Source organism: Megalops cyprinoides, chromosome 12, assembly GCF_013368585.1.
Source record: "Megalops cyprinoides isolate fMegCyp1 chromosome 12, fMegCyp1.pri, whole genome shotgun sequence".
NCBI lineage: Eukaryota > Metazoa > Chordata > Actinopteri > Elopiformes > Megalopidae > Megalops > Megalops cyprinoides.
The window spans coordinates 11,834,820-11,862,113 of record NC_050594.1 but is presented as its reverse complement, the minus strand read 5'-3'; the positions used below and the strand labels follow the sequence as shown (position 1 = coordinate 11,862,113).

Genomic DNA, 27,294 nt, shown 5'->3' with positions numbered 1-27,294 from the left:
TTTCCGGATATTCAACATCAGCTTTTCAGTGTGAACATCAGCTACGGTGTGACTTTGACAGTGTTCAGTGTAAAAGTTAATGAAGTTCCATAGTTTGATGTGTAATGCGTACCTATGTTTTCTGAAGCACAGGTTGAAATAATATGTATTTGTCTGGCAAACATTATTGAAAAGGATAGAAGGACCTCTGGCAACTAGCTCTGTAGTTTATGGTCGATGCTACTTTGATTAAAAGGAAGAAAAGATAATAGCATCAGTAGGTAGCGTATGTTTTATGCAAATCGTTAAACCCGCTAGAATAAATGAGCACCTTGAAAACGCAAGGCTCAGGCGGTTATGTGTGTCTACGTCGGGACTGGACAATGGCTCGCAAATCCAGCAGAGGTTACCATAGGTTGTGTTTTTGAAGTCTGACCACAACTGGAGGTCAAGAGGACCACTGTTCATGGGATCCAATAAGGAGCCAAAAAATTAGATCAAAACTCTAAAACCGCACCCACAGTCGCATTGCGTTTATAGCGCAAAAACGCTGCCTTGTTGCTCGTTTACATCATTTCCGGGTGTCAACAGTCAACCAGCCGAGCCTCTTGGCTATGTTGATATCAAGTGAAAGAGAAACAGTTCCGAAAGAACCCACGATTTTAACCGTTTTAGAAGAGCTAGCTAACGTAGCAACCTAGCTACAAAGCTAGCGACATTCTCTAACCCCAGTGTCGATAAATGGATTGCCTAAATCATTCGTAAGAGAAGGGACTTGAATTCAATGTAAGTTAGCCTGCTAGCCAGCTGATTCGCTGCAGTGTAGCCTGGTTAGCTAGCTACACGTTTCCTCAATGTTATTGTGCATTTAAGTGTAACAATTTGCCAAGCTAGCACGCTAGGTACTAGTGTTAGCTCACTGACTGTTTAGTGAATAATATAGAATATGATAATGTTGGCGTCTGAGGTAGCAATATCGTTAGCTACCTGTCTAGCTGTCTCGGTTGCATGATGTTCAAGTTATTGTATTGGAGATTTAATCATCGATGATCTGACAGGTGACTGACGTAAATGATAAAATCTCAGCTATATTGTTAGGTGGTTGGGCAGCGGCATTTCACAATATCCCAAGTAAGTGACAAGTTTTTAAGACGTCGTTAGTTCGTTATCTGGCGTTAGCTACATGGACAGCTGTCTCAAACCTCATATTCTCCTGACAAGTTTGCTTGAGACGTTTATCGAATATCAGCACCGAGAGCCATAGGCATCTATTTGGCTTGCTAGATATAGAAAGCTGTTAGCGAGGTAATTCTTCATTAGATAGGCAGCAAAATATGCTTGAAGCGCAGTGCATCTTTTACTGAAATGAACGACGTTGTTGTAAATGACAGGGGATACATCGGGGCGTGTGCGAGCAACCCGCTAACGTTGGCTAGCGTGCATTTAGCTACAGTGCGCACTGCTCCGCGGTCGCATTTAACTTCAGCTTGAAGCTAAGTGCATGTTTTGTGAAATAGTATCAAGACTACAGCACGAGTAACTAGAACTATTCTTGCTTGGATAGCTAAGCTACATATCCATTCATCTGTGATGGCAGCGCACTGGATTGAAATGTGACTTATTCTGGCGAGGCAGGTGCATGAGTATCTCGCGAGTATATCTATTTTCGGTATTAGCCATATAAATTCGTTGGCCGGCTTCATACTCGGAGACTCAAATCACTTCTTTTAGAGAAGCTGGGGTTTCCAACACTGCTGTATGTCACTGCAAATGTCAGCAGAAAAGCCTTTTGGGCTCCAGTTACGTTTAGGCGGCACCCGACTTTTTGGCATATGTAAATAGCCCGCTGACATTAACTAGTTAGGGAGCATAATTTCTTTTTTTTTTCATTCTAGCTGAATGATACGATAGGGGTGGACGGCTAAGCACACCAAGCCTGACAGTTTTTCATGGTGCAGTTTGTTTTTGTCGTTGTTTCCGTAGCCCTCGTACCACCATGGCTGGCCACAGCACGCCGCCGGCCCTGAAGGAATTCTGTCCGCTTTACTACCTGCTAAACTCCATCCCCGCCAAGGTGCAGAAGGGCTTTCGCTCCGTGGTGGTGTATCTGACAGCTCTGGACACCAGCAGCGATTACATCGCCGTGGGCAGCAGCATCGGCATGCTCTATCTCTACTGTAGGAGACTCAGCCAGATGAACAAGTACAACCTGGAGGTGCGTGTGGTAGAAAAGTGTTCAGTGCTGTGAAATGTGATCAGTGCGTCTGCTTAACGGCAAACAATTTATGGTGACTGTCCACTTGAGGGCAATAACTACATTTGTATTTACTGAAGAAGTGCAGCATCATCTCTTGGCACAAAGTCATAGATTGTCTCCTATTGGGTGTGCCTGCGTGTGTGTGTGTCTATCTGTGTGCTTGTGTGTGTGTGTGTGTGTGTGCATGTGTCTGTGTGTGTTTGTATGGTTGTGTGTGTGCATGTGCACATGTGCATGTGTGTGTGTGGGTCGTTGTTCCCCCAGGGGAAGACGGAGCCCATCACAGCTGTGAAGCTGCTCAGCTGTTTTGATGACCTGGTGGCAGTGGGCACGGCATCTGGGCGGGTCGCCCTGTTCCAGCTGGTGTCTCCTCTGCCAGGACGGAACAAGCAGGTTTGTAGATCGCTGAAGGAGTGAATGAATGATTGAGTGAGTGAGTGAGACAGTCAGTCACTTAGGCAGACGTACAGATAGATCTGATATGCCATGCAACCTTTGGAAATAACAGGGGCTAGATCACAGACCTATACACACAGGCGGCACCATGGGCTAATGCAGGAAGCTAGTTGCAAAAACATCCCTTTGATTCCCTTATTTGAGCACAACTTGTCAGAGCCGGGCAATGTTTAAGCAGTTCAGTCTTTAAAGAAGCATATTATCAGTGCTTACACTGTAAACATCAAGTGCATGAACAGTCTATTTGATGAGGTTCTTTTATGCAGTTCCCAATTTTAATTATTTTTCCAAGTAAACATAGAAGTAAAAAATTGTCCCACCAGATAACCACAAAATGATTCTATGCAGCCTCCCTCCCTGACTAGATTATTCTGGATGGAACTGGTGAGAAAAGTTGCAAAGTGAATTTAAGTTACCAAGAGAAAAAAAACGTACTCTTACTTCTCACAGTAAGTGGAGTCTGGCTGTAACTGTAAACACTACAAACTTGAGAAATAACCTATTTGTACATTGGCGTTATCACAGCAAAAATACATCATCCATATAAATGGATGCATTCAGTGGTGAAACGGAGAGGACTGAACAGAGCCCAAGGTTCCCCCGCTGCTGTGGTCACACGGCTGCATGTTCCTGTCTGTCCCCACAGCTCAGGCGCTTCGATGTGGTGGGCCTGCATAAGGCTACGGTCACAGCCCTTGCGTGGAGTGCCAACGGCATGAAGCTCTTCTCCGGGGATGACAAAGGGAAAGTTGTGTACTCGGCTGTGGACCTGGACCAGGTAGGCTCACACAAGTCTGACATCGTAACTACTGCTGTGAATGAAGCCCCTGTCCCTGCCCCGACCACGTTAAGGTCCCATTCAGCCGGTCTCCTTGTCACTCGCCTTTCTTTTGGGGGGGCAAACAGTGGAACTTCACCTGAATGAAAGGGGCAGAACAGGGCAGGGAACACGAGTAGGCTGGTTCTGCAAGGTTACTCTGGGGTAAATGACTCTTGCCCCTCCTATTTTCTTTCTGTAATTGAATTATCCATTACATACGTGTAAACAGGAGAATTTGGGAAACAACAGAGACACATAGACAGTTTAATCATAGTATTGTCCTAATTGCAGTATTGACAATAACTGCATCATTGTGTCCATGTAAATGTAGTCATTAATGTACCTCCAAACACGCTTGCTGGCAGCTAGCTTAAGCAGCTATTTGTAGAACAGCATGGAAAATCAAAATGTTTGGAAGATTAGATAGCATGTTTTCTGGCACATAATTTCTCATATTGTGTAGGCTGTTAAAAATGATCACTTGTTTTCAAGACCAAATGCAGTATATAATTCAGTGTGTGTGTGTGTGTGTGTGTGTGTGTGTGTGTGTGTGTGTGTGTGTGTGTGTGTGTACGCAGGGAGTGTGCAGCCCAGTGCTGCTGCTGGAGGAGCCGTCTCCCATAGTGCAGCTGGAGTACAGTCAGAAGGTGCTGCTGGTCTCCTCCTACCAGCGCTCCCTGCTCTTCTACACGCAGGACAACTCTATGCAGCAGCTGGGCTCCAAACCCCGCAAGAGGTACTGAGCTCCTCCCTCCCTCCCTCCCGCTCTAATCCTCTCCCTCTAAACTCCATCCTCTAAATTCCACCCTCTAAACCTCCTCCTCTAATCCCCACCCTCTAAACCTGCCCTGCTTCACTCCATCCTCCACCCCTCCCCGTCTAACCCTCCCTCTCTGATCCTCCCCCTCTAATCTCCACCCTCTAAACTCAACCCCTTAAACCTCCACCTTATTCTAAACTATCTGAGGAGGTACCGTGAGCAGCAGAAATGCAGTCTTTAATTGTGTTGCAGATGTAGTAAAAATGAATGGTCCCCAGTGGTTTACAAAATAAACATTGTTGAAACAGATTGGTGCCACCAATGATCTACTCTATTTTTTATAGCAACAAATAATTAAGCCCTTATGCTAACTGTTTATTATAGGCTGTTTCTCACAGTAATTGTTGTGAGCTGGTTTTTATGCTGTGGAGAGTTAATGTGTAGCTGTACTGGTCTGTGGTTTTAAGCGGGGAATGTTTTAGGGCCTGTGTGAGTGATTCAGCGCTGGGTTTTGTTGCGGTGCTGAAGCAACGGCAGGTTCGGGGCGTGCTTCCACCCGGGCCTGTGCAAGCAGAGCGACCTGCTGGTGTACGCGGCACGGCCGGGGCTGCGTCTGTGGCGTGCGGACGTGCGCGGATCCGTGCAGGACACCTACCTGCTGAAGGAGCTGTTCACCCGCGACGTGCCGCTCTTCGAGCTGTTCCCGCGCCCGGGCTCCACCGGCGCCTACCGCCCCACTGAGAGGCAGCTGGGCCTGGTCAGCTGCTTCCTGAAGGAGGGCTGGGTGCTCACCTGGAATGAGTACAGCGTCTACGTGCTCGACTGCCTGAACCAGGTAAACCCGCCCTGACCGCAAACATGCTCCGCTATACACCTTTCTCACCTGGAGTGAGTGCATTGTAGATGTGCTGGACTGGTTTATACAGGTAACCCCACCCCGACCACAGCCTTGCCCCACTGTACACTCTTTTCAACTGGCACGAGTAGAGTGTCTACGTGCTTAACTGGTTCAACCAGGTAATCACACCCTGACCACAGCACCGCCCCACTATACACCTTTTTCACCTGGAATATGTCTGAGTGTGTTGTGAGCCTGGTCTGACACTGTTGCTGATTTAAATTCAATGGATACACTTATGTTCTATTGTGATGGATCTGCTAAATGCTTGTAATGTAATGTAATGGAACAAGCACGGTGTCAGTGTGCTGGACTGGTTTTAACACAAAAAGGGGAAGACTAGTGTGAAACAAGGTTATCGTTATTAGCATTTAAGCTTGTAACTGTCAATTGCTGCTAAATAAAGTTGCTGCCCCCGCTATGATACTACATATGGGCATGTGCTTCAGAAGCGCTGTATTTTTAAGCATGTTTTATGGCAGGCTTTGTTTTAACAGCACTACTTTGTGAGATGAGTCCCAGACCAGCATTGTGTTAGTGGCATATCAGCACTGAGTGACTGTTTGGATAAGACAACATGGCTTTTATTACAGCTGAGAGAAGGCATTGTTAGCTCCACCCTCTGTGGTTGCTGTTGCTTGCTCAGACTGGCTTTCTCTGATGAATAGTGCGTTTGAGATGCTGGTTTTGTCACACCCTGCTTATTTCTTCCTCTTGTTGGTGTATTTTCCTGCCTTTTCCCTGGTAAAAGGGAGAGTGGTCTTGCATGAGCTGTGTCATCTCCTTTGCCATTAATGTTTCTGTCCAATCTGAGTGCGGGGAGGACAGTGAGCTTTGAAATTTTGCTTTCATTTGTTACTAGTGAACTGTACTAATGAGCTTGGCAGTTTTTCATTTATTTATTCATGTATGTCATCCATACATGTTTTTCATGTCAGATTTCATGCCAGACTCAATTCAGTTAACTGTTGAGTGCTCACTGAAATGAACTGAGCATTGAAAAAGCAGCAATGACAAAGCAGAACTTCCTTAAAATATGGTTTCTAAACATGAAATTAGCCTACTGACCACATGTACTGGCTGACTTGACCATGACTTGACTCATAGTCATTTGGGGGGTGGGGGTGTAATTTGTTTTTGTTATTTTTGTTGTTTGGCCTGGTGAAACCCTACGCATTACCTCACATTACTCCACATAACATTATATTACATTACACATATATTTACTGATTTTGGCTGTGATCCAGTGCAACATGTAATGTAAGGATCAGTTGTGCATATTGTAAGACCACTTGAATGGCAGCAGAGAGAAAATGTCAATAACCATGGTGACATACTGAAAATAAAGACCTTTTCAATGAAGTATTACAACACCAGTAACATAAGAACTAATGTGTCTTATGTGTGAAACAGGTCTACAATGAACGGAGAGTACCGGACATTTCAGTTTCGGGTAAAAATAAAAATTAAGTCAGATACTGTCTCTCTGTGACAGCTTTGGTAGGAGCACATTGCATTCACATTACATTTATTCATTTGGTGAAGCTTTTATCCAAAGTGACTTACAAGTGAGGGCTACTTACAAGTTTGTTGTGCCCAGGGTGATAAAAGCTTGATAAAGCTTTTAAAATGTGAAACTAGTGAAGTGAAGTAATTAAGTAATTATTTCCAGCCTTTTGTGGTGGTTCTCATTCTCACAAACTGTAGCGGACCGGCAACAGTGAGACACGGTTCAGTTTTCTGCTCTAGCTGTTAGTTCACACGTTTCACCCACAGCTTGTTTTCCGTGTCCACCCAGGCCATCATTGGAGGACTGGAAGGCTGTGGTGACATCGTGTCTGTGTCCTGCACCGAGAACGAGATCTTTATTCTGAAGGGAGATCGCGACATCATACGCATTTCCAACCGTCCGGAAGGCTTGGCCACTAACTGTAAGCTCTTGCGCTGAATGCGCTAACAGCTCCATCGCTGTATCCATATGCAGAGGACCTGCAGTGCTGTGATACAGAGCCATGTGGTCACCCAGGACTGTAGGGGAGTCAATGAGCCAGCACACTCAGTGAAATGGGGTCCAGTTTACAGTGCTGCCAGCACTCTCTGTAGCTGAATGCCTTATCACTGATGTGTATCTCATTGTATCTATCCCATTGTTTTATCAGTTCTTACTGTATACCTATATGTATGTTGCCATGACAACTGTGTGAGTAGCTCAGGATAAGAGACTCTGGTAAATAAGTAAATGGGAAGTTACTGCCGTGTCAGAAGATGCTTTATCCCTTAACTCCTGTTTCTCCCCCCTCTATGCCAGTGTCGGAGCTGTCTCTGCGTCTGACATCACCACTGAGCAATCCCACCACCTTTCTCCCGCCCACCGGCGCCGTGGAGACTGCCCAGCCAATCAGGACAATGGCCATCATCACAGAGCAGGAGGACAAACAGGCAGTCGGGGAGGAGGGGGAGGAGATCGGGGAGGAGGTGGGTGAGGGCGGGGTCATCGTCCTGGAGAAGCTTGAGGTGGGCGAGGGGGCGGGGCAGAGGGGCAGCGCGGGCACCAGCGAGTCGCGGAGCCGCAGCAGCTCCGTCACGTCGTGGGACAGCGCCCTGGGCCTGGCGGCCGCCACCGAGCAGTCCGCCTCCGAGATGTCCTCCAGCCGCTACAGCACCATCACCCAGGAGGACTTCCAGCAGGAGCTGGTGGTCAAAGCCATCAAGGTGAAGAAGAAGAGCAAGAGGAGGAGGCAGGGTGAGAGCAGGCTGGACTGCACACAGAGAGGGGTGTATCTCACACACAATGCTGTACACACCAGACTGCTGCCTGTAATTTCCTTCCATGCATGCATCTTGTTTCTATGGATGTGTTTCCATTCATACAGAAGTTATAATTTTTTTACAAACTGCACATTTCCTTCTTGTTATAATGAAAATTGAAAGAGAAATACTTGTGCTTAGTCAAAGAAATACAAGTGAAGTTTCTGCAGGTGTGTCTGGTCAAGTAGAAGAGTAAAAACATGCTGTCTGCACGCTGCAAAAAAATGTATGTCACCTTGCGGATTCCCACGTTTCGGTTTGCTCTTTAAGCCTTTGAAAATAGCTTTTATTTGAGTAGCATGTTTCCACTGTAAGAGTTGCCAGTTTCCTTGCTTTGATGGGATGACAACAGTATCACAGCTTGAATGTGTGTGTTTCTCATGCGTATCTTTGGCGTGTGCTTGCCGTGCAGAGAGCGGGAACCGGCTGTCGGAGCACAGCAGCTGGTCGGAGGGCGTGTTCAGCCAGGACGGGGCAGGTAGCGATGGCACCAGCACCCCGGCGTGCGAGCTGCCGTCCGACCGCACCAGCCTCCTGGGCAGCAGCCTGGACCTGCACAGCAACGAGTCCCCCGACCAGGATGGCTCCATCAGCGGCGACTCCCACGGCAACGACCCCTTCACCCTGCTCACCTCGCCGGACCATCCCCCGGCCCCTCCCCTGGAGAGGCGGAGCCCGGCGCCCGACCCCGCCCCCGGCACCCCGCCCGAGGAGAGCCCCGCCCCCTCCCACACGGCCCTGTCTCTCCCGGGGCTGGAGGGTCAGTGCTGCCCGGGGGCCGAGCAGAGTGGAGACGACGCGTTGCGCACGGCGGACAGCTTGGAGCCCGAGCTGCTCACTCCAGACGTGGACTCGCTGCTGCAGTGCACCTTTGCATACATGCAGGCCGCAGCTGAGCAGGAGAGCTGCGCGGACGAGCAGGGCGACTGCGCAGACCAGCCGGAAGCGGACGCATACGAACAGGAGGAGGTCACACCAGGCTCAGAGCAGCCTGTGGAGCACCCAGAGCTCCCTCATCCCTCTGCGGACCTCCTCCCTCACGGCTGCCCCCTGGAGGCTGAGCTCTCCGCCTCCAGTGATGAGGAGGACATCTACGCGCCCGGCGTGCCCCACTCGCTGTCGGTGGCCAGCCTCGACGCCACACACGCCCCTGCCGCTCACGGGGCCCGCAACCAGGACGGCGCCACCCGAGACCAGGCCGGCCTCCACAAATCCGACCAGGTAAGAGCACCACACCTGCTGGCCTCTGTGAGGAGTGGCTGGATCTGAATAGCTAATCTTTGTAATCTGTAGAGATGCACTGTACATTGAAGTCAGCGGAAGGAAAAAATTTGGCTTTGGCTTAATGGTAAGAGAGACGGCCAGAATTTAGGTCCATTTTCCCCAAAACCTCTCCTACCACAATATATAGGCTACTCGCTTTTGGATAAATTATTTTAATACATCAGTCGGGGTGGTATCTAGCAGCTCTATAGAGGTTTATTCTGGTGAATCACTGTAATGTAGTGTAATATAATAAACTATAATGTAATAATGCTTTAAGCTTGTAATGTAATGCTGTAATGTAATATAATAATGTCTTAAGCTTTGGCTGTCAATTTCCATTTTCTCAGAAGTGGTGCATATCAGACATATCCTTACATTTAAACACTCATAGGAAGTATTCTGTGCTCTTAGAGATTACAGTTCTTTTTTCATTGAATTGTATTGTTTGTGTTAGCAATGACTAAATTCTACATGAAATACACGTGTGCACACACACAGGGACACACACACCCCTTCCTGGTTATTTGCTTGCCACACGCACACACACACGCATACACACACACCCCTGCACGGTTGTCTGACTGGCTCTCCCCTTCCCCAGCTGGCAGAGAGCTGGATGGGGTACTCAGGCCCTGGGTGCGGCATTCTCAGCCTGGCCGTCACCGACCGCTTCATCTGGTGCCTGGACTTCAAAGGAGGCCTGTTCTGCAGCGCCCTGCCTGACGGGGGCCTGCGCTGGCAGAGGTTCGAGGACAACGTCCAGCAAGTGGCAGTGTCGCCCTCAGGTGGGGGAAAGAGGAAGTGCAGCAGGGACAGGAGGGGAATTGAAGGGGAAGCCTTCCAAAGCAGAGCGTAATGTACGCAATTTGTCATGCACGAGATGCACAGATAAGACCTTTAAAGTGTGGCCGTGGACTCTCATAACCTCAGGGTGGAGTGTCTCAGCATATGGCTTCCTGTGTTTAATTGTATTTACATTTCTTTGCTGTCACCTGGGCTCAGTCATGGTGCTTTATGATATTGATATATTGTAGGATATATTCCTTTCGGGTTCACTGTCAGTGTATGGTGTGATTAGGGTTCACTGTGAGTGTATGATACGGCTGAGATTCGGGTTCACTGTGTGTATATGTTGTGGTTTCAGGCACTCTACTGTGGAAGGTGGAGCAGAAGACGAACAAGGCCTTTGCGTGTGGAAAGGTCACCATCAAAGGGAAGAGACACTGGTACGAAGCACTCACCCAGGCGGCCTTCGTGGCCCTCAGTGACGACACCGCCTGGATCATCCGCACCAATGGAGACCTGTACCTGCAGACAGGTGAGCTAATATAGAGACCATTACCTGTGGACAGGTGAGCTAGTGTAGAGAGCTCTAACTGCAGACAGGTGGGGTAGTGTAGAGACTTGTACCTGCAGACAGGGGAGCTAGTGTAGAGACCTCTACCTGTGGGCAGGTGAGCTAGTATGGAGACCTACCTGTCCCTGTACATGTAAACCCATCAATCACTCACACTGCATTCTGCCCGGTGTGTGTGTGCTGCTGCAGGTCTGAGTGTGGACCGGCCCTGCGCCCGCTCGGTGAAGGTGGACTGCCCGTGCCCCCTGGCGCAGATCAGTGCCCGGGGCAGCGTGGTGTGGGCGCTGAGCGAGCAGAGAGGCGTCTTCTACAGGGAGGGGCTGAACAGCTTCTGCGCAGAGGGGGAGCAGTGGAAGTACGATAAAGTCAGGTATGCGCATACACAACTGCGCACATGTGCACACTCGCGCACACACACAGCCACGTGAATGCACGCTTGCGTACGTAGCCCTGCACACAGAGTGCCTGGGCCCGCACGCACACAATACATGTATGCTCCCTGTAGCAGCCCTGTAGAACTCCACTCACAATTACATAAACACTCTCATGCTTTCCTGAAGGTATTTTAATTGATTACTACTGTAGATAGTCGTGCCAAGTGGTGAGCTGTCTGTATTCCGTTTTTAAACAGTAAACGGCTGATTCTGCACCGCCCCCTTATCTCTGAGCTAAAGGTCACTGGAGCTAGGAGTGGCTTCCTTATCAGGCAGTGCTGTGTGGCGGTGTGGTGTTGCCAGCCTGTTCCAAGTGTGTCAGCCAAGTAAATTTCAGCTCTGTGGCCTCTCTTACACTAACTTGTTCTTCGTAGAGTAGCTGTGTAAGGTATGCAATACTAGTCCAGTCAGTTAACCCTACTTTTGTATTGTTTAATTTCAATCGGCAAAGCATCAAATACCCTTGATTTGCATAATAATACAATCAGAATACTTCAGCTGTATAATACATCAGATATATCAGCTGTGTCATACTGTGTATGATCACATTTGCAATGAGCTGACACAAAGCAGAATATACCTAAAATGTCCGCTAGCATTTTGGTGGTATGGTAATTAGTACAATTCATTTAATACCCCCAGTAAGGTTTGGACCCCATACAAACTGAAGCTTTCCCTTTTGCCCGCACCTCTCTCTCTCTCTTTCTCTTTTTCTCACCCTCCCTCCTTTCTCCAGTGAGAGGCAGGGTCTGGAGCCAGTGTGCATTGCCCTGGGAGAGCACCAGACAGCCTGGGCCCTGGACACCAGTGGGAACCTGTGGTTCAGGACGGGAGTGACCGCCACAAAGCCTCAGGGGGAGGACGAGCACTGGTGGCAGGTAGGCAGCCGATTCGGGAAGAACATACCCAAGAGGGGCGTCCCATCTCCATTCCCGCTCACTCTGCGGAACCCAGTCTCTGTATGAGGATTTGAGTCAGTTAAACTTTTATTGCTCAAAGTCATCTTCTGTGATATAAAACAATGTGCTAGCGAGCTGTAGTACACAGCAATATAACAGTTAGCTTGCTAAAGTTTCCCAAATTATCTATGATAAATAACTAGCCGCAAAACTAACTAGGTGTCTCGTTACACCTGTATGTTTCAGTGGGTCGGTTGACCTCAATGTTAAAATGAGTCCTGCAATGCAGTAGAAGAGATCTCTGTTGTTAAACCCTTTGGTTGAAACTTTCACGTGTTGCTACATTGTAAAAATCAGCAGAGGGAGTTTTTTTTCATGACTGCCTTTAACGCATCTGGTCTAAAGCACCTGTCCTAATACACCTGCCTCTGTACTAATGCACTCTCACCCCTCCACACCTGTCCTCAGGTGAGCATCACGGACTACGTGGTGTTCGACCAGTGCAGCCTGTTCCAGACGCTGATCCAGGCCACGCAGACGGTCGCCACGGCCACCAAGGCGCCGGTGGAGAGGGTGGCGGACCGGCTGCGCGTGGCCTTCTGGTCCCAGCAGCCTCAGTGCCAGCCCAGCCTGGTCAGCAGCAACAGCAGCGGAGTCTGGATCGCCTCTGGCAGGAACGACTTCCACGTGGCCAAAGGCAGCCTCGTTGGTATGACCGCACCCTTTAGCCTCGCTGGCTAAAACTGAGAAGCATTGCTTGAGTCTTTTAACTCAAGCGAACATCCTGTTTCACTAGCTGACACTTTTAATATGTTTGTTTAATCGAACCTGTTTGCTTCACCAACTGACACCTTAAAGATGTTACAGTTACGGGAATATTTTGAGGATTTTTGGATCATTGACTGCCTGAATTGAACGGCTGTGAACAGTATTGTTGCGTGACTGTTGAGTCACTATGGCTGTGTCTGACTGCATTGATGATGCACTCAGTGTAACTGTATCTAACTGCATTGGTGCTGCATTGAGTCAGTGTGGCTGTTTGGGTTGAAGTGCATTGGTGCTGTACTCAGTGTGGCTGTATTTAAGTGCATTGGCGCTGTACTCAGTGTGGCTGTATTTAAGTGCATTGGTGCTGTACTCAGTGTGGCTGTATTTAAGTGCATTGGTGCTGTACTCAGTGTGGCTGTGTTTAAGTGCATTGGTGCTGTACTCACTGTGGCTGTATTTAAGTGCATTGGTGCTGTACTCAGTGTGGTGGTGTATAAGTGCATTGGTGCTGTACTCAGTGTGGTGGTGTATAAGTGCATTGGTGCTGTACTCACTGTGGCTGTGTATAAGTGCATTGGTGCTGTACTCAGTGTGGTGGTGTATAAGTGCATTGGTGCTGTACTCAGTGTGGTGGTGTATAAGTGCATTGGTGCTGTACTCAGTGTGGCTGTGATGTTTCCTGTCATTCTGGCTCTGCAGGAACATACTGGGAGCAGGTGGTGCCCAGGGGAACTGCATCCGCCACTAAGTGGGCCTTCGTCTTCTCCTCCGCTGCACCTACAGGAGAGGGTGAGTCCTGAGCGCCTTGCTCCAACCTTACGCTCGTCAGATCACTCCGTGTAAACATGCTAAACCCTGCTCTGAGACAAACCTGCTTTCTTGAAGAGGCCCGGCTGTCTTTCATTGCTTTTCATTGTTGGGTTTGTTTTTAGTGTCCCGCTCTTGTCCAGGAGTGTAACCTGGAGAATGAGCAGGGAAACTCTTTCTCCCTTACTGGCTTTAATGGGGTTTCCCATCTCTGAAATTCTCACTCTGAAAGTATCCACTGTGAAATAACAGGCACTATGATCAGTGCAAAATGGATGATTACCGGTGTATTGATGGATTGATTAAAACATTGCTTGATCAGGTGATTTGTTAATGATTTGGTTGATTTATTGATGGTTTGATTGTTGGAATGAATGGAGTGATGTATTGATGGGAGCATTGATTAATTGATGGATGTATTGATACAGTGATGTATTGATGCACTGATGGGGCAGCAGTAGCATAGTGGTAAGGAGCAGCACTCATAACTGAAAAGTTGCTGGTTCGATTCCCGCTGGGGCACTGCTGCTGTACCCTTGCTCAAGGCACTTAACCCAGAATTGCCTTATTAAATATCCAGCTGTACAAATGGAAAAAGTGATAATTGTAACCTATGTAATTGTCACTCTTGACGAGAGCGCCTGCTAAATGACAGTAATGTAACGTAATGCGTGGATGATGGGTGATTGGCAGATGACTGACGTCGCTGATTGGCTCTGCAGGCAGCTTCCTGTGGCTGAGGCAGAGTCGGAGGGACCTGTTCTGCGTGTGGGATCGGGACGCTCAGCTCCGCCCCTCCACGGTGCAGCTGCCCCCGGAGGTGGAGCTGACGCAGCTGTCCGCCTGCGGCGACGCCGTGTGGGGGCTGGACGCCCACGGGCGCATCCACATCCGCACGCTGACGGCCAGCTGCCCCACCGGCATGCACTGGACGCCCCTGGACCTCAGCCAGCTAGGTGAGTACGACTGCGCTAGGCTGCTATACCTGCATCTTACTGTAGGCTGGGGCTGTAGGCTATTACCCTCCATGTCCTGGGATGTCCATCAGCTGAGACAGACGACCCATAGACGGGGTTTATGTGCCTGTCTGTGTCCGGCAGAATGGCAGGAGCCACTTTGTCACTGCTAAAAGGGACGCTGTAATGTTTTCCTCTGTAATTGTCAGTATGTGGATGAGGGCATTTTTGTGATTTGTTTGTGAGATAGGAAAGCTTGCATTCTGTGTTTTTTGTATAGGAAACAGTCCTGACTATGTTCATTAGAGGTGCAAGAAGATCTTTTACCTGTTTAATATTGGAAATCCGTGTGTGGTTTTTCATGTGTGCTTGGGCTCTGTCAGTCATAAAAAGATGCTTACACGATTTTATTTCCTTTAGAATATTTGTTTACTTGGAATTTTTGTTTGTGATCACCCTTTTGTCACAATGACATTATGACATTTGGAATCTTGCTAATGTAATTACTGCTAGCCAGTGGATACCAGCAGTCTCTCTTCCTGTGTCTTAATTTTGGTTTTTGTGTTGTGGTTCCATTCTCGACCACCAGGGGGCGGTTGAATTTCACGCGATGTCCTTCCACAGTAATTATAAAGAAGCTGGATCAACAGTGTGCACCATAGCAAACGCGCTTGCTTTAGTGGTATTCATTTCTTACCTGTTAGCTAAAGTGCGTTTAAAGCCTTCTGTTCCTTGTGAAGCGCTTTGATGGGAAACAGACGGTAACACTGATACACAAATACAGTAAATGTTGTGTACACATATACACTTCCCTCCATCAAAACATGAAAGCAGGGGTGAGTTATATAAGGTGACAAGCTGGTAATATAAACCTGTCTTGATCATATATAATGTTAAAAATAAAGTTCCCATTCAAAATAGCTGATGCTAAATTGTGATGAAAATGCATATAGGCTATGGGTACCAAAGTGAAACTTATTCAAAGTAACACATTATTTCCTTTTAACAATCAAACAATTTTCTTTAGAAACATTTTAAAGTCAGTGACTGACATTTATAGACCTGTTCTCTGTGAATATACTTTTGCATTTGCTGTTTGATTTTACTGGACTGCAGTGAAAAAGTGATAATGAATGCTATATATGACACCAGTGCATGCTAACGTAGAGAACATTATGTAGCTGTTTAAATCACTCGTTCTTGGTTGTGTATCTGCCCTGACGGTCAGGTTAAACCTGTTATATGCAGATTGCAGAATTTGTCTGAAAGAGAGGTGGCTCTTAACGCAAATAGTCTTTTCCCTCAAAGTGATTCTTTCATCTCCCCATTCTTCCATAATCTGTCCCGGCTTAGTTCTGTCATTCATCCATCACTGTATTCTCATGCTGGTTGTGTGTGTGCACATTTCTTCCAAATTCACGTGGCTTCCCTGTGTTTGAAATGTTCCATAAGCTCACACGGAAGCTCCCAGCCTCGCCTCTGGCCTCTGGTTTGTGCTGCCTGAGAAACAGGAATTTCAGGGCTCTTCTGGAAGAAACTGCCTATTGATGCAAAGGATGACCCTTTTTTGTCGGTCAGCTCAAAGATCTAATGCTTCACTAAGTGTTTAGGCTACTTTGAGTATGTGATTGTGGCCTGTATTGCAAAATTCAGTTTGAAATAGTGGGATGCTGTTTATTTCCGTTGTGTTTGTACTGCTGTAACTGTGTCCGATGGCAGCGGTTAAAAGGAATGGCAGCAGCAGTGTGCTAATAGAGAATGCAGTTTGTGTGTTGGCTGCATCAGCTGTTCCCTCATGCTTTAGCTTCCACCTCCCTCTCTGATGCCTCGTAACAGCTGATTACGGCTGGAAGACACAGTTGGCTGTTTGCTGTTTGAGTCTGCTTTGCTGCTTGTGTGTATTTAGCCTAATGATAAACTTTACCCTTTGATGTGCTGGGCTTCAGGTCATCAGATTTGAACCTGGTTGAGATGGTGCAGAAGTCATTGAGGCGGCGCATAAGTGGGAGAACGGGCAGAAAAAATTTGTCAGATGCTTGACCAAGTTGCACAGTTCTTCATTCATTCATTGAATGTTAAGGGGCACTCAGTCTCGAAAACAGCCTTCATGCTGTGGCTCGTCTGACCCTTGATTTGGCATGCAGATGGAGAGCTCTGGAGTGCCCTCAGACATAGAGAGCTCCCGCTGGTTTCTCAGGTTCTCAGTGTAAAACGGGGACAGCCTGCATGTGGCACTCCGGTCTAAATCTGTAATTCCATATTCTGGGTAATCTGTGGGAAACATTATTTTGACGCCTGAGAACAATGCCTCCACAGAGCAGCGAGCCTGGCGTTACCCCCCCCCCCCCCCCCCCCCCCTTCAGAGCCGAGGCTGTTATGAGCTGTTGCGGCAAGGCGGTGCAAGGAAACAGGAAGTTCACGGCAGAAACAAACCTTTTGAAAGAACAAAATATTCATCAGTCTCCCTGTACACATGTATACACAGGCAGAGTATTCCCATGTATACACAGATAACCCTTCAGTTGCCAAAACCTCTTCTGCTGATATCTTTCTGCTTCCTCTTGCTGCCTTAGTTCCTGATGCTTGATGGCAGTGTGTAGAAAATGACTGTATCATGTGATGTGTTTGTAAGGCAATGAAAAGCCTGTTCAGTGGAGCTGCATCCTCTGGATGCTAATTCTGTGTCTGTCTAATAACTGAAGGACTGAAGGAAGGGTGTGGTGCTCATTGGTCAGATATTGGCAGCTTGCTTACTGGCTTGCAAACATTTTGGTTTTGGTTTCATCTGGTCATGTGCTGTTCCTGAAGACCTGTTTACCAGCAAGGTATGCATCTCAGATGACCCCCCCCCCTCCTGCTCGGGTTTCATGTCCCCAGGCCTCTGCATGCCAGCTTTAGTCTGACCCACATTTCCATGTGTCGTGTCCATTTGTCCTGCCCGGGTGGGACGCAGTTTTTGGGTGGGGGGGGTGGGGGTATCCCACAGGCAGGGCACAGCAAGCAGAAGAGCATGCACCCTCACAGCTACCTAACTACAGGAGTACAGATGTGATGGACATGACCTGTGCAGTGATTTGCGCTAAATTCAGTTTGCTCCCACCCTAAAACCCCCCCCCCCCACCACCCTGGTGTGTGCCCTCTCCTCTCCTCAGTGTGACCCCAAACCCCCTCCCCAGTGTGATCCCCCCACCCCCCCCCACCCCCAGAATGTACTTGGTGTGGAGGGAATTCATTACATAAGAGATTTTGTAATCAGTACCTTGGGGCAGGAGAATGTCAGGGATCAGGTTGGGAAGGATCAGGACTAGCTGTCTGCTTTCTTAATGAATACCCACGCTGGCACGTATCTGCTTATCTGCACAGTACTAACATCTGCTTATGTGTGGAGTGGCCCATGCACTCAGCTTTCCATATGCCTATATATGAAAACGTACCTGTTTATGTAGCGTGTTGGTGCATACACACTGACAGGAATGACCCTGATAAAGTCCTCATAGCTTCACTGACAGAAATGTGGATTTAAGGTGGATTTAATGTTATAATGGCAGGGTTTACTTAACACAGAAATGACCTTGCTGAACCTGTTGAACCTGTCCAAAATTCCAATACACTGAATATAGCTTAGTAAGTAGTAATCAGCTTTTCTGATCACTGGAATACGGAGAATCATGTACAGAAGCTTCTAGTGAGTGTGTCTGTGTGTGGTTTGTGTATGGTGATGGTAACAGTTAGATGTAGGGTGGGAGATAATGGAGACCCACCATAAGTCAGCAGTAGTGTCTGCTGTACAATAAACTTTTTCAGTGCAAAAAAGTGCAGTAGCAGTGCGGAGAGAGGTTACACAAAAATGTAGTGTAGCAACCATATTAGGCCTAGTCAGAGAACTATAGGCTCGACATGAAGAGCTCTAAACCGCATCGGTATGCACAGTAGATAGTGAGATGACGGTGAACACTGAGAACATTTACTGGTACGCAGGAAGTGTGCTTGGGAGCCATAAAAGGTGTGGCCTTGGATCTCAGGCAAATCTACAAACAATTACCTGCAGTTTAAGCAAAACAGGGCAATGCCATCAAAAATTATTTGGGGGAAAAATGTAAGCGAAGGGGAAACCAAATAAAAAAAAAATAAAACCTAAATAAAAGGCCCTCAGCCAATCAAGATAACTTGTGTAGACAAAATTCATAGCATGTGTTTTCCTGCTGGAGTTTACTTTTAAAGAGCAGCTGAGAGCGTTCAGGTGGGGATTAGATTTACTGGGGGGTGGCCGTGGCCTTTTGACGCACTGGGCGTACAAATAGACACCCGTGTGACAGGAACTGCGATCTTGACGTGCGAGTGACGGGGGTGTGGGTGTTAGGTGAGAGAGTGTTTGGGGGACCGGGGGGGGGGGGGGGGGGGGGGGGGGGGGGAGTGGTGACAGTGTGAGATGAGACACAGTGACAGCTGTGTGAGTGGGACCCATATTTAGCCCCAGTGTCGGTGTCACTGATCACATGGTCGCGCTCAGGGTGACAGAGACTCTGCGCAGAGATTCCCTCGCACTCTGTCCCCTTATAAGGAGATGGTAAATAACAACATTCATCTCCTCTGTGGGTGCGTCTTGCTGTGGGAAGAGAGGGAAACAGTGGCCTCTGTACAACTGCAGGGGTCCTGCTGAATCAGCAGCATGTAATCATTAGAGGAGAAGCACAGCCAGTTCCTCCAGAGGAGAATGGGGTCGGTTATTTGTGCCTGACAGTGGTAGTACACCATAACAACTCTACCATACCAGTCTGACCAAACAACACAGCTGTATACATTTATACTGTTACCATTTCATGTGAAGGATATGAGAAGTTAGATTTAACACGGATGACACGCATGATCTTTAAGAATAATAATAATAATAATAATAATAATAATAATAGTAATAAACATACTTGCTGTATGGTGGCCAAATGCTGCACCATGTCAAACAAACCTGAATCAAACTGCAGTTTTACTGGCAGTGAAGATGGAAGCTACAGATTAAAATCAACTGCAGGCTGCTCTTTGTTGCAACATGCAGTGGATGTTAAAGCAAGTCTTTGGGGAGTAGTTTTCTAACAAGTCAAACGTGTTGGCATTTTCACCCAGAAAAACAGTGAAGATTGGGGAGAAGAAGGCCCAGATAGACAGGCCCAGGTGCTTACGACTCCAACTAAAGGCACAAAATCAGAGGAAAGAAAGTTCGTCTGTGGTGTTGTATGTTTGCTTATACTATTTATCATGTCTGCTGTCAAAGAATGTTTTCTTAGTATCTTTGAACACAATATGGTGATGTGTGCTATCACAGATGTCCTGGTAAATCAGTGCTTCCCAGTCCTGCTCCAGTTCCAGCAGTCAGGTTTGGTTCAGCATCTTATCCAGTGCTACCGAGAATCTGACATCTCTGTCAGTAATAAAAAGATGTGTGTTGTATAAAGCAGAATCGTAACAGGGGATCATCGAGGGAGTCAGAAATGCCACATACGCATTAGGCGTGAAACTGAAAGGAGCACCCAAAAGCACACGCAGGGGTATGGACGGCTGCTGAGGGTCAGACGCAGGCCCTCTGGGCGCCAGCAGCGCTGACCCGAAACCACAGATGAGAACAGGAAAGGAAGTCTCACATACAGAAATTACCCAGCAATCTTTGTGGCACCTGTGTTGTGGCAGCCGTGCGGTTTGGTCTGGTATAAGCTGCTTTCTGCCCAGAGGCTGCGTGCCTTATGCTGCTCAGTCACCCGCTGCCACCATTCTGAGTCTAAGTTGTGTTCCTTCATGGTTCGGCATGGAAGTCCCCCATATAGTGAGAGTCTTGGTTGGCATGGGTGGGCCTTGGTTATCCCTGCCCCCGCAGACTGATACACAGGCTGGTGCCAGCCTGCCGTGTCCTGGCTGAAAGCTGATAAAGCTCTCACGCAGATGTCCTTTTACATCAGGGGCATGTGGGCAAGCAGGGACATTATGACCTACGGACTAGTGCATTCGACCTTGGGCAGGGCAGGGCGGGGTGGAGCGGGGCAGTGAGGGGGAGAGTCTGGTATCAGTGCCCTCTGACTGCATACGCTCCTGTGGAAAACCATGGCAGCCACCAGACTATTTACACAACACAGCGGAGCATTAGCGCGTGTGTGTTTCTACTGGCTTCTTGCTATGTACACAAAGGGATCTGTCAAAATTGGACATACTTGTTTCCCAGGTCCCGGTGGATCCAGCAAATGATAGAATGTAATGGACCAAATTTAAAAAAATAACTAAATAATACTAATGATAAAAAGCACTGTAATCTGCGGAAAAACAAAGGGAGGTGAATTGATTACGTTAATAAAAATACTGCAGAATGGTCACATTGATAACGTGAGTACAGTATCGCGATTTGAGTTCCAGTAAAAAAGCAAAGTATTTACGTCATGACCCTGAACATAAGTCTTCCTGACCTCAGAAAGGATTACTTAGTCCTCCTACGCTGCACGATTTCTGTGCTTAACTGATTAATTTCTCACACACAAACACTCACATCTGACGTATTATGCAATTAATACTATGAATTATAATAAAAAATAAGAATAATAATCAGTCCATTATTCGTTAATACTGTTCCTGCAGTGACTGTGTCTATCACTCAGCCATGTCAGCTTTCAAAATACAAGCCACCGACCGCAGGCAGGTGGGTACACCTGTCTCCAGCGGGTCACCTCTCCTTTCAGAGGATGTTTTTTGGATCGTGACGGAATGACACAGTCTTACAACCACACACCCCCCCAAACCAAAGCTCGGCTGCAGCAGTGCAGTTCATCTGAGGTCACCCACAGCTGATTAATCCTACAAGAGCTATAGCAGAAACTACTATTAATATACTTTTATTACAGAATTAATACCCAGTGAATATACTGTTATTATAGTGTTAATATCCTAGGCTTGGGGAGTGAGGAGAGGGTGGTGATAATACTGTAGGACAGTTGTTCAGAGCTTTATTGCTGCTATCCTGTACCCAAATATACAGCTACAGAAACATCAGATCTCTACACTACTGGTTTCCCAAAGGGGCTGATTGGACATACCAGTGCTGCTGTAGGGTCAGCTCTCTGTAGGCTAGGCGGGGGTTTTCTGTGCCATAAATATGGCAGTCACTGGAGCTGACCCGCCACATTCAGCATATGGAAGTGGCCAGATAGAATGTTCACCCCCGCTGTCATTTTGACGGGCTGAAACGGCGGCATGCGGGTCTAGGCAGTGTCAGGTGCCGCCTTCAGACTGGGCCTCTTGCGTCCCTTCTCGAAATAGTCACGGGTCACCAGCCTTGACCCGGGCGGATCATTCCTGGCACCGCTGCCCCTCAGTCAGGTGGGCGAGCCACCAGGCACGGCCCGGGCAACAGATGCTGTTGTGTCGTTATATAAGCCCCGCCAGTCACTCAGGCAGAGAGCTGATCTGGCTCTTGCCCTGTTGCTGTGTGTGGTTGGCCGCTCCCGAGGCTGCAAAAAGAAGTGTTGCACTATTTTCTTCATGTGCACACACCCAGATGTCTTGTCTTTTTTTTCTGTTTGGCTTTTGCTGGTCTACATAGTTTTATTGACATCACAGAGAGTCCTCAACAGACCCAATGAAACGATATTTTTTTTGCAGCATTGTTTTCACATAATAGGGCTCACTGGTTTCCCCCACCTCGCTACAGTAACCAAAACAGAGCACAAGTTACGTAATAAGAATAAACCGTACACTCGACACCTTCCCCATCCTGCTACAATAAATACTAAACAGGCTTAGCGCTGTCTCTGTGAGAGCAGACTTAGGGTGCTGTTCTGTCTGAGAGTGTGAGCTGTATGCAATGTGCTGGTCTGTGAATGTGTGCTGTACGCAGTATGTTGGTTTGCCTGTGAGTATACAATGCATGCTTGGGATTAGTTGCAGAGTATCTGCGTGAAGGTGTGGCATGGGTGTGACCTGGGAGACCAGGAAGTCTGGGGATGAGGGGTGGATGATTTATGGTCTGTTAGTTTGGAATGGGGAGTGGCATAGTGTGGAAGAGAGTGTTACACCTTATAGGAGGGGGACACTGCACAATGCTATTTGTAGAATTGTGATTATGCATACAGTGTTGTAGCATTGTGATTGGGTGTGGTGTTGTTTGGAGCACTATGATTAGGTGCTGTTTTTGGAAAATTGTGATTGGGTGCTGTGTCTTCTGGAGTGTTGTGATTTTAGATGTCTGTAGCATTATGATTGGGTGTGGCGTTCTTTTGCGTATGGTGAATGGGTGCTGTGCCGTTTAGAAAATCGTGATTGGCTGCTGAAAATGGCCAATCATTTTTCTTGCAGGGCACGTGAAGCTGGTCAGCATCTGCTGCGGCAGTCAGAATGTGTGGGCGTGTGATGCGAACGGGATGGTGTACTTCCGGGTCGGGACGCAGCCCCTCAACCCCAGCATGATGCTCCCGGCCTGGATCTGCATAGAGCCTCCGGAACAGGCAAGTAGAGACTTGAGAGCAAGGCTTCGCAGCGCTGCGAAATGACTTTATGATCCCTTCAAAAAGCGCATGAATCTAACCGAAAAACCCCCTTACCTATGTATATCTGTTGAAGTATTGTAACATACATGTTTGCAATAACGGAATGTTTAGTTGTGCTAAAAGTGCACTACAGTGTTGAAAGCAGGCTCAGTGCTAGGAGAAAATACAGAGGGGTGTAATTGCAATCCACGGGGGTGCACAAAAAATACTATAAATACTATGCAGACATCGGGATGTAAGGAGACAACTGGGGGTGCACTGATGTCCATTTGGGGGTGCCGTGCACCCCTTAGCACTCCCATAGCCCTGGCCTGGTTGAAAGCCTCAGCCGTGCTGGTTGTGGTGGCAGGGCATTCCTTTCCGATGTTCACGCGTGGTCTCTCTCCACAGCCGGTCGGGGTGCACCTGGTAAGCGTGCACACCAGCCCTAACGACCGCATGCTGTGGGCCGTGGACAGCAGAGGCAACGTTCATGTGCGCTGCGGGATCACCGAGGAGATGCCCGTGGGCACAGAGTGGGAGCACATTCCAGGTAAACCCCCCCCCCGAGGGAACAGATACAGTCAAAACTGCAGTCTGGACCGCATTCCAAATACCGCATTCTGATCACTACTCCTAACTGCAGCCTAATTACATTCCCGCTACATCATAGTCCATTGTGCTCACTACAGTTGCCATTCCAACCTCATTCTGTTTTCATTCAAGCCACATTCATTGCATTACTTTATTACTATGTAGCATAAATAAAGTGGCATGGAAAGTTGCGCAAACAGGATACCACTAGCCACACATGAACAAGCGTCGGTGCCAGACACGGTGCAACAGAATATGAGATAGAGGGACTATACCGTTCCACAATGCACACATACCCTGACGTAAACCTGCACATAAATGATTACACATAACCCTGAAGTACACTTCCATGTACATAATGACACATTCAGAATGAAAATAGGGTGCCCCCACCATCTGTGCTTGGTCACATACAATGTTGATTGTATGAAGCGTCTGGTTAATCGCTTCTTGTAGCAGTGTTTTAAGTGACAGTACATTTACATTTTACATTTATTTATTTAGCAGACGCTTTTATCCAAAGCGACTTACAGTAGCAGACTTATTGTTATGAGCAGTAGTACTCATATTGGTAGCAGCAATATGAGTAGTATTAATAGATGTTGTAGTAGTGCTATTCATTGTAATAGCAGCAATATTAATAATAGCAGTATCAGTAGCAGTAGTAGCAGGATTAGTAGTATTATCAGTAGCAGCAGTAGCAGAACCAGTGACAGTATTATTAGCATGAGCAGTGGTAGCAGTCTGTAACAGTCTTCCTCCTGCTTGCCCCATGCCAGGCCTGCAGGCCAGCCAGTTGGTTCTGAGTCTGAGGACGGTGTGGGTGTGCTGTCCCAATGGGGAAATAGCTCGCCGCTATGGCATCACTGACAAGAATCCCGCTGGAGACTACTGGAAGAAGATCCCAGGCCTGGTCACCTGGGCAGCAGGTGAGTGATGCGGGGACAACAGGGGCTCATAGAGACGCCCTCACCGGTGTCCTCTGTTATGCACCTGTATGTGTCTCTCTGTAACACCTGTATGTGGGTCTGTTTCACACGTGACTGTGGATCTCTGTAATGCCTGTATGTAGGTCTCTCTGTAACATCTGCATGTGGGTTTGGGGCTGGGTGTAAGGGACTGATGGTAGGCCCGCATTGGATGCTTGGAAAAGCTGAGATGTTGCTCTCACATTGATGCAGCACTGTACATGAAATTGTAAAGTAATTGTAATTGTAAGTAATTGTAGTAAATTATGGCAGTCCTGTAATTGTAATGCACTTACATTTATATTTACTCATTTGGCAGATGCTTTTATCCAAAGTGACTTACATGTGTGGCAGAGTACAACACAAGTGCAAGCCATACACGGAGTCACAATATTAAAAGTGCTGCATGACCAAGTTTCAGTAGTTGGCCAGACAAGTTGCAAGCTAGCTGGTAGAGACAGAAGTGCATTAAAACCACTTTTTAAAAGAAAACAGTTTAGGATATAAGAAATGAACGTGGTATTCTGTCCATGAAGTAACTCTCGCTCATTTCTGTGTGCTCTGCAGTGTCTCCACTGGATGAGCTGTGGGCGGTAAGCCAATCAGGGGCTCTCACCCGCAGACTAACCAAAACCTTCCTGCACACCGTCGCCAAGGCGAAAGTCAGCGGGGGGTCGGCGACCTGCGATGACCTGGAGGACGAGTGGGAGGTCATCTAGAGAGTGCGGGCGGCGGCCTCTGTGGCCCAGTGCTCCACACTCCCTTCCATCTGAGTTTCAGTTAGTAGTGGGTGCTCATTTTGCTCATCTCTCTTTACTGTGATGTTGTGAGTGGCAGTGGCAGTGTGGGGAGGGTGTGCAGGAATGGACAGCTGAAGTTTGGCGTGTGCATACTGTGTGCAAACTGACCGTGGGGCCCCCGGGCCCCCCCCCCCCCCGGCTCATCACCCCTGGAGAGTCCATTGTTCCCATGACAACCTGTCACCGGCTTGGATTGGTTGCTGGCCACTCGGATACACCGCTGTCTCTTTAGTCACCGAACTGCTTGCTGCTTATTTTATGTTCAGTATTATTTCGATGTTGTGTTTTGTTTCTTTTACCTAGCACACTACAGCGAGAGAGAGAGAGAGCAGTCAGAGAGGAGGGTAAGCGGTCTGCAGATGCAGAGTCCAGACGTGCCGAGAGTGATCAGAGTCTCCGGCACGTTCGCGCACTGCAGCGGACAGACAGAGGGGGCGCTAATGTGCCGGCCCAGAGGATTCCGAACGGCAGTCACAAACTGAGTTAGTTTATCAGTGAGCCACCTAACACACACTACTATTATATCTGCCTGTGACTTTAGTGCATATGCCTCAATCACGTAGATGACTATATCCAACGGTTTGATACATTTAATGCATCTTTCCCTCTAGCTTTATGTCATGCACTTTACAAAACAGCTTTATTGCAGCTGTCCCTGCATACAGTGTGAACGTGTCTGAGAGGCATCAGTTTGCTGTTCATCAGATTGAGAAGCAAAGAGAGCCACAGAGACCCAAACCCCTATGCGAAGTAAAGGGAAGCATTTTCAAACCTGTGGGACATCGATGTACATAGACGAGCAATGAATGTTTCATGTTTGATGATTTTTTTTTGTAAGTATGACGTTGTACACAGCTGTGGAAAAAGAGCAACACCATGACTGTATGTCCAACGAGACACACAAAGGCACACGGGCACTTGCACACATACATAAACGCATGCATACAGACATGCACTCAGGCACACGCACATTCATACATGCACACATACACACTAGCACACGGGCACATGCACATACAAACATGCGCACAGATACACACACACTCACACGTGCCCATGTTGAAAAGCGCTTGTAGTCTCTGGTGTTAAACTGGGGAAGCTAAGGATATAGAACTGGGAGGTACTGCAGGGGTGAAGCGTGATGTTACGTTTTACACAGGGAAAAAAAAACATTCACTTAAAAAAATCAAATAACGTTAATGGGACAAAGTCAGTAGTGCAATTTAAACATATTATTACTACATTGACATATACATAGTCCACAACAATATTTTGTAAATATTAAAATGGTTAATTATGAGACTAACCTGGAGATATGGCAGGGTAACTGCAGGGTGTGTAAATGTGTTTCTGGTGTGTGGTGCTCTCTCAGTTCCTAACCTCACCATGGTGGCAGGTGTAGTCCTAGCCAGGGCATTTTATGAAGATGGTTTTATGTAATTTTTTTATCATTCAATTTTAAATATGAAACAAAGTGAAGAATAACGTGACTGAAAGGGCCGTGTTGCTAAAGTACGCTTCTGTGTTTGGGCTTCCCTGGCTGTTTTTATACTGATGTTGTGCTGCTGTGTTGTCCCCCCCCCCCCCCCCCCCCACTCCCAAGGGAAACACACATACACACACACACACACACTCACACATGCGTGTGCAGTGCACTGCAGCTACTGCAGGGTACTTCACACAGCTGGGTTTTAAAGGGATGTTCGTGTTGGGAACCAACTCGGACGCTGTGAATGGCGCTCTCTTTAGTATGTACTGTATTCCTAAATAAAGCTGTTTACAAGGTGCCCGTGTCTGGCTGCTGATTTGACTCTGTGGAAAATGCCCACGCACCCTGTCAGCCCTGACCTACTGTGGTCTGGGCTCCCGCACTCTTGAAGAGTTACTTCACCTTTGGCCTGGGCTGCTTTCCAGGGGATAGAGCGCTCAAACGCACTTGCCAAGAAGCATTCAGATGTAGCTGGCCTTCACA

At 47.7% G+C, this 27,294-nt stretch overlaps 1 protein-coding gene across 1 annotated transcript; it reads left to right on the top strand.

The window, feature by feature from the left end:
- Nucleotides 1–497: 497 nt before the first annotated feature.
- Nucleotides 498–25,461, top strand: tecpr2 (tectonin beta-propeller repeat containing 2). Its single transcript, XM_036542225.1, has 20 exons — nucleotides 498–765; nucleotides 1,963–2,194; nucleotides 2,501–2,629; nucleotides 3,339–3,470; nucleotides 4,091–4,248; nucleotides 4,801–5,107; nucleotides 6,969–7,101; nucleotides 7,479–7,913; nucleotides 8,391–9,199; nucleotides 9,846–10,029; nucleotides 10,389–10,562; nucleotides 10,791–10,971; nucleotides 11,772–11,913; nucleotides 12,403–12,643; nucleotides 13,402–13,491; nucleotides 14,232–14,465; nucleotides 22,791–22,939; nucleotides 23,372–23,513; nucleotides 24,334–24,483; nucleotides 25,090–25,461. The coding sequence occupies exons 2-20, from the start codon at nucleotides 1,976–1,978 to the stop codon at nucleotides 25,239–25,241; spliced, it is 4,161 nt and encodes a 1,386-aa protein (XP_036398118.1). The 5' UTR covers nucleotides 498–765; nucleotides 1,963–1,975; the 3' UTR covers nucleotides 25,242–25,461.
- Nucleotides 25,462–27,294: the final 1,833 nt, after the last annotated feature.